The following is a 7762-nucleotide window of genomic DNA, read 5'->3' as shown; positions in this document are numbered from 1 at the left end:
TCAAAAAGGAAAGTTTTAAGTTTAACAGTTGAGACACTGACTGTTCAAGTTTTGTTTGCTGTATGCTCAAATTCTTTTAGTTGAGATTCTGACATTTATGTTTTGATTTCAGGAATGAAATTGCAAGCAGAAGACTGTCCCAGTTTGATGGTCAGAAGTATGTGTGCTTTGCCAGATTTTTTAATTCAAAGTGTCTATGTGATAGGTTGCAGGTTGTTAATTGGTGGTTGTTGAATTAATGCCATAAGTAACCAAATTATCCAAGAGAATTAAGTTTTTTGATTATGCTGCAGAAAATACCAAGATATCACTTAGACACTTTGAATTCTGGCACACAAGAAAACTGAAGGACTAGCGAGTTATTAGATTGTGTTAAAAGAGTCTAAGAAAATGTGATATTAAAGTGTTTTTACGATACAAGTTCATGGGCCCTCATGTATCAAACATGTGTACACCAAAAAAGTGGGTGTATTTTTCATGTCCAGGATGTCTGCATTGAGGGTCCAAAGTTGTGATTATGAATTGGTTGGTGGTCGTCTGACTCTGTGGCTCCAGTTTGTGCAAATGAGCATTGGTACACAACCCTTCTTCTAATTAAAAATAAAGAAATGTTTGGACTGAGGCTGGTATCCTGAGGTTAGGCTGGTGTCAGCCCAAGAGCCTGACAGAAAGCTTTCCATACTTGGGACATTACCTGCAGACCTTGAGAAAATGTCCCAGGGAATGCTGTGGAGTCTAAGTCTTGGATGAGGAGGTCCACAGTCTCTAGAGCAGAGGAGTTTGGGGAAAGCAACAAAGTGCACATACTTGGAAAACCAGTCGACGATGGTTAAAATTGTGTCATTCCCTTCAGATGTAGGTAGCCTAGTGACAAAGTCCACAATGACATAGGACCAAGGCCGTGAGGCCACTGGAAGGGGGCGCAGGAGACCAGAGGGAGGTTGGTGACTCGCTTTGCTGCGAGCACAGATGGAGAAGGAGGACACAAAGGCCCATGTGTCGGCCTCTATGGAGGGCCACCAGAAATGCCACCTGTTAATTGTGTGATGAGAGCTGGGGTGATAGGTGAGTCTCAACGAATGACCCCACTGGAGAACCTGTGAGCCAAAACTGTCAGTCACAAATGGGTAGTTAGCTGGGCCATTACCTGGGTTGGGTTTTTCCTGTTGGGCGCATCAGACCAAGGTCTCAATGGGCCAGGAAGCAGCCCCCAGGATACGAGGAGGAGGGAGGATGGGTTCTAGGTCCAAGTCCGACTTCTCCTGGTCAGTTTGGCCAGAGAGGCATCTGGCTTGATGTTGCAAGAGACCGGACTGTAGGTGAGGGTTAATCAACATACGGGAGACAGACTTAGAGGATGAGGAAACAGTTCGGCTCACTGGTGATCCTCCGTTCACTGATGAGCTTTTGGCACTAAGAGCCGTTATCTTTTGTTTTTCATTTTAATGTGTGATTTGTTTTTGTTGCTATTTGCTGCAAGTTCTGCTGCTGAGTTATCTTGGTATTGTTGCGTGTGAGAGACTCCTACTGGCAGAAATTCATACTGTGAGATATGTTTTTTTATGTTGTAGGCCCTGCCTCCACTTCCTCTGAACTGATGGGTGGCATGCAAAAATAAACAACACTGCAAATGCATAAAATATGGTGACATTGTGATAATCTTGCACTTAGACAGGGATGAACCTGACTAAAGTCATGAGGACATTTTTAAAAAACAACTTGCTCTTCCAAATGTTGTTCTCCTGCTTCTCCTATGATGTCTCCTCCTCTGTTTATTCCTCCTCTTGTCAGTTACAGGGGCAGTTTCATCTAAATGGGATGCACAAACCTGGAGATGTGATTCTAGGTGGGATTTTCAGATTCCATTTCTTTCCTGCTGATCCTGACCTGTCTTTTACCTCAGAGCCACAACAGCCTACCTGCTATGGGTGAGTCTGTGAGGAATATGGAAAAAAGACAAATGCTGAAAAATTAATCCAAATGGTATGTTTTTTTAATTATTTTGTTATTAGTGATTATTAGTATTGAAGCATTGAAGTTTCATTGTGGGTGTTGATGTTTACATCACTATTTACAGTATCTGAAGTCATGAAAGGTATAGCTGTACACAGTTATTGTATAAGTATTTTAATTAATAAACACTTGCATATTTGTGTTAGTTTTGATGTCATAGGATTCAGAAAAGCTCAGACCATGGCCTTTGCAATTGATGAGATCAATAGAAACTCCAACCTGCTGCCTAATGTGACTGTGGGATACAGTTTGTATGATAACTGCCTTCAAGTGGGGGTTGGATTTCGTGCAGCACTGACCTTAGTCAGTGGTCAAGAAGGGCAAGTTACATTAGAGGAGAACTGTGTAGGAACTCCTCCAGTCCTAGGGATTGTGGGCGATTCCTCTTCTACACGTACTATTGCAATCTCCACAGTCTTAGGTTTGTACAGAGTGCCTCTGGTAAGTTGTAAATTTAGTTTTGATGTAATGTAATTTAAGTAATTAATGGAAAATGAATGTCATAAAAGTGTGGTAATTGAAGAATAAAAAATGAGCCAACACTTTTCTTTTTGAGTACATGCTCTGTTGTTTTGCAGGTGAGTTATTTTGCCACATGTTCCTGCCTGAGTGATCGACAAAGGTTTCCATCTTTCTTTAGGACAATCCCGAATGATGCTTTTCAGGTGAAAATAAATTTGCTAAATCAAAAGGCATGAAACAAATCATGTGCATCAACATTCCATATATACTGCAGTAAAAATAATCACTATTTGTGATTTGAGAAATGTTGATAGTACTCAAATAAAAAAAAACAATCCAGAGAGGTGTTGACCTACCCTTATAATTGAACAATATCATGACCCAGAGTCTCTTAAACCTGAAGTGAACCATCGTTAATGTTACTGTTATAAATCTGTTTGTCCTACTTTTTCATGTCCACAAATCTCTGCTGCTTGTTTAGCAGGATTTCTAGTAAAGATGATTCCAGCCTGTGCACTAATCACTCTGCTCTGTGTCCACATAGGTGAATGCTATGATTCAGATTCTAAAACACTTTGGTTGGACTTGGGCAGGTCTGCTCATCAGTGATAATGATTATGGATTCCACGCTGCCCGATCCTTTCACTCTGATCTGGGTACAGCCGCTGGAGGTTGTCTGGCTTACACTGAGATTTTGCCCCGTGTTTACGACCCTGCTGAACTAAAGAGAATAGTGGATGTGATGAGAAAATCTACAGCTCGAGTAGTAATTGCGTTTGCAAGTCAGAGTCGCATGCTCAACCTTATGAAAGAGGTAGGTGTTACAATTATACATCCTTTGTAGAACTGAATTTTATTTTTACAAAACCAAGAAAGATTCTGACTTGTTAAAGGTTCTACCAGCTGTTTTTTAGATTTGGAATGTTTATACATCACTCTGCTTGTGTTAAAGAAATCTTTGTTTCTCTAAAGGTATCTCTGCCTGGATTGAGTAGTTTGACTGCATTGTTTTACAAGAGTACCTGACGAGACAAGATATGACGGACCCCTGCACCTTTGTCCAATTTACTCACATAAGCAATAGTCATTTACTACTTTTGTGCATTTAGAGTAGATTAACGATCTATGTCTTATACACAGACCAACTTCTGGCTCAGAGGTGTGGAGGTAGAGATTTCCTCAATTTTGTCTACAATGAGGTGTTTCTGTTTTTGTGTGTTGTATGGAAACTGTCCATCCATCCATCCTCTACCACTTTATCCTCCACATGAGAGGAGGGAGTGGGAGTGCTGGTGCCAATTGCAGCTGTGTTTTTTTTAATGCAATGTACAGGTGGTGAGGCAGAATGTGACAGGCCTCCAGTGGATTGCCAGTGAAGGCTGGACATCAAGCACTTCACTTCAGACTCCTCACCTCATGTCGTACCTGGGTGGAACACTGGGATTCGCAATTCGTCGAGGAGAAATTCCACAGCTCAGGGAATTCCTGTTACAAATACGTCCTGACCTACGTCACAACAACACTGCTGGAAATAGCCTGGTGAGAATTAAATGTTTCAATCTGATGTGGGACTGGCAACATGAACTAGTGTCATTACTTAAAAAAATGTTCAACTTTCTTTTCAGGTGAATCAGTTTTGGGAACACACATTTCAGTGTAGATTTGCACCACCTCCAGCGGGTTGGGTGGAAGCTGGAGGAGAATTTTGCACTGGACAGGAAGTTATAGAGAATGTGGAGAATGAGTTCCTGGATGTTTCAGACCTCAGGTCAGAGTATAATGTGTATAAGGCTGTGTACGCTCTGGCGTATGCTCTTGATGACATGCTGCAGTGTGAGCCAGGGAGAGGACCTTTCAGCAACAACACCTGTGCTCATTTACAAAGACTGGAGCCATGGCAGGTGAGATATCAGTTTACACTCAACTTTTCATTTCGTTTTTACATTATATTACATGTCATTTAGCAGACGCTTTTATCCAAAGCGACTCGAGTGGAACTCGGGAGATTAACCCATGTTTTTAGGATCGTTAAGTAGTTTTAAGTGATCTACAGTTCAGCACTGTTAGGATTTATTTGTGTGTGGGACGTTTCTTCCTGTGACGGGACTCTGGCCAGTCAGTGGCCAGAGTCCCTGACCAATCGCATAGTACCTACTTAGCACGCTTGGAACCTTGCCGGAGCAAATACTAAAAATAGTACCTGTTACCAGGTACTATGCAAGTGGAAACGCTACTTAAACCGTGTCGTGGCACGGTGAGGCGAGGCGAGTAGAGCCGGTGGAAATGCGCCATAATAATTTTGACCATGGACATTTTTTCCTGTTTTTTCTTCTTTGTCTGATTCTATTATCCTAAGCTTCTCCATTACTTGGAAAAAGTCAATTTCACAATAACATTTGGTGACCGAGTGTCGTTCGATGAAAATGGTGATGCCTTACCAATATATGACATCATGAACTGGGTGTGGCTCCCTGATGGAAGAACTAAAGTTCAGAGAGTAGGTGAGGTCAAGAGGTCAGCCTTCAAAGGTGAAGAACTCACACTGGATGAAGACAAAATCTTCTGGAACTTCGAATCCAAACAGGTAACTTATTAACTTTCAGACTACGATCTCTTTGCCTTACTCAGATTAATTTAACAGATACTGATATTTCTCCATACAGCCTCCTCGGTCAGTGTGCAGTGAGAGTTGTCCTCTAGGTACCCGCATGGCCAGAAAGAAGGGGGAACCTGAGTGTTGTTTTGACTGTGTCCCTTGTTCTGAGGGAAAGATCAGCAATACAACTGGTGAGTGTAAAGTTTTAAACACCACAGTTCACAGATGTTGTATAAACATGTATCTCATCACTTTCCCTCTTTTCTCAGACTCCATGGAGTGCACCAGTTGTCCAGAAGATTTCTGGTCCAGCCCCCAGCGTGACCACTGTGTCCCTAAGAAAACAGAATTCCTCTCATACCATGAGCCTCTGGGTATCTGCTTGACAACCACCTCATTGTTGGGCACATGTATCTGTGGTGTTGTTCTGGGCATCTTCATCCATCATCACAGCACACCTATAGTTCGTGCCAACAATTCAGAACTCAGTTTTCTTCTCTTGGTGTCACTCAAATTGTGTTTCTTGTGTTCATTGCTCTTCATTGGACGACCCAGAAGGTGGACTTGCCAACTAAGACATGCAGCATTTGGCATCAGCTTTGTGCTTTGTGTCTCATGTATCCTAATGAAAACCATGGTGGTTCTGGCTGTGTTCAGGGCCTCCAAACCAGGAGGTGAGTCCAGTCTCAAGTGGTTTGGTGCTGTGCAGCAGAGAGGGACAGTTCTAGTTCTGACTTCTGTTCAAGCAGCAATCTGCACTGTCTGGCTTGTCTGTGCTTCACCAGTGCCTCATAAAAACACCCAGTATCACAGTGGCAAGATAGTTTATGAGTGTGCAGTTGGCTCCACAGTTGGTTTTGCAGTTTTACTTGGTTATATTGGTTTACTGGCTGTCCTCAGTTGTTTGTTAGCTTTTCTAGCAAGGAATCTTCCAGACAGTTTCAATGAGGCCAAACTCATCACTTTCAGCATGTTGATCTTCTGTGCAGTGTGGGTGGCCTTTGTCCCTGCTTACATCAGCTCACCAGGCAAATATGCAGATGCAGTGGAGGTTTTCGCCATCCTGGCCTCAAGTTTTGGCCTCTTGGTGGCGCTGTTTGGACCCAAATGTTACATAATCCTCTTGAGACCTGAGAGAAACACAAAGAAAGCCATCATGGGGCGAGATGCTGAGTCATGAAAACAGCACATTATACAATTATCTTTTAATAATCCAATAATCCAGGTACATTGTGTTGTGTTTGTGAATGTTAGGTGATTAAGGAAGTAGTTTGATGGTTAAATCATGATATACATTGCAACAAATTCATCACAGTGCATTTAATCCAGGTTAATACAATTTGACCAGTAGACATTTCAGGCCACACTTGGCATTTAATTAGGTTCATGACAAAAATCAATTTTTAACTTTTTCCTCTTTGTGTGTCATGGTGATACAGGCAGATGGGGTGAGGGGAACTATTGTGTTTGCTTTGAATCCTGAGGTATGACACAGGTTTTTGTATCAATCCTTTAATAAAGTAATTTTCATCATTCATTCCCTTGTTTGTCTTTTGCAGTGGGGATATAGAGAAAGATCTATATGCTGATGTCAATAAAACATTGTAATTCCATATATGGAAAACAAATATGGAAAATATGGAAAATAATACTCAAATAATTGGATAGATACATGGTTATATAATAATTTTACCGTTATAAACTACATTAGTTATCTCACCTGCAAGCTACATCAAAAGATAGGCTATGTTTCTACGAATATAAATCCTGCTTTAGAATAGAAGAATACAGACAACAGAAAGACGTTCGCTGAGCGACAACTGTAAAAAAATGGGCTTACCTTTGATTCACCAATTTCACCGCAAACAAAGCGCTCCCCGGTTAGACTGACTCCCTCTGTTACATTCAAACGCTTCCGGGCATCTCTAGGTGACGTCATCACCCTCGCTGAGATACAGGCCAGAAAGGAGAGACAAGTCTCAATGGACCCATCTGGTGTTTTTTGAATGGAAAACATATTAAAGTCTGCAGGAACTTTGACAGAATGCCATAAATTGTTTTATTGGACATTTATATAAAAGTGAAGCAAGTAGTTTAATACATGGTTTGAATACAAATGGCACAGATGTTTCCAAAATGTGCCAAATGAGTCCTCGTCTGGAATTTTGGTACTAAAATCTTTCTAATTTTGTTCTTCACTTGATTAAAGTCAAACTTTGTACTTTGATTTGAGTGAGTTTAGAGCTGATTCTACATCATTCCAAAGAGATATTCATCATTATTATTTTATTTTTCAGGCGAAGCTGAATTATTTTCATTTTTTTGTGTGCCATCTTCATTTACTCTTTACCAGTAACACTTGCACTGATATTTACACATCTTTTTTTTTTTTTGAAATGTGTTTATTCATTTTTCTCATAAACAAACAAACATACAGAGGACAGGACCAAACAAAACAACAACAACAACAAGCTGGGAATAACAACACAATAACCAAAAAACCAAACAGGGTGATCAGTTCCAGGCAGATGTGACAGGTACATTATGCAATACAGAGTGAAATACAATGGGAGCTGAATAAAGAAAGAAAACAGAAATAAATAGTGCGTTTTAGAGTGCAGAAGACAGGTGAGAAAGTCCAGAGGAATGTACTCCATTATTGTCCTATGCCATCCCACCACTGAGGGAGCC

General features: G+C 41.0%; 1 protein-coding gene across 1 annotated transcript; it reads left to right on the top strand.

Moving 5' to 3' along the window:
- The first annotated feature begins 1678 nt into the window (after positions 1 to 1678).
- LOC122773826 (extracellular calcium-sensing receptor-like) lies at positions 1679 to 6608 on the top strand. Its single transcript, XM_044032771.1, has 9 exons — positions 1679 to 1928; positions 2160 to 2454; positions 2592 to 2678; positions 3020 to 3289; positions 3808 to 4014; positions 4101 to 4376; positions 4832 to 5059; positions 5139 to 5262; positions 5341 to 6608. The coding sequence occupies exons 1-9, from the start codon at positions 1696 to 1698 to the stop codon at positions 6249 to 6251; spliced, it is 2631 nt and encodes an 876-aa protein (XP_043888706.1). The 5' UTR covers positions 1679 to 1695; the 3' UTR covers positions 6252 to 6608.
- Positions 6609 to 7762: the final 1154 nt, after the last annotated feature.

The sequence above is a fragment of the Solea senegalensis genome, linkage group LG8, assembly GCF_019176455.1.
Source record: "Solea senegalensis isolate Sse05_10M linkage group LG8, IFAPA_SoseM_1, whole genome shotgun sequence".
Taxonomy (NCBI): Eukaryota; Metazoa; Chordata; class Actinopteri; order Pleuronectiformes; family Soleidae; genus Solea; species Solea senegalensis.
Note: the sequence above shows the minus strand (reverse complement) of the source record. Positions and strands in the feature narration are given on the sequence as shown.

What these genes read in the sequence shown, in the direction of transcription:
- LOC122773826 (XM_044032771.1), top strand. Translation starts at nt 1,696, where the DNA reads ATGAGGACATTTTTAAAAAACAACTTGCTCTTCCAAATGTTGTTCTCC. An exon ending in TCCCGAATGATGCTTTTCAG is followed by an intron (nt 2,679 to 3,019) that starts GTGAAAATAAAT and finishes GTGTCCACATAG; the next exon opens with GTGAATGCTATGATTCAGAT. An exon ending in AAAGACTGGAGCCATGGCAG is followed by an intron (nt 4,377 to 4,831) that starts GTGAGATATCAG and finishes TATTATCCTAAG; the next exon opens with CTTCTCCATTACTTGGAAAA.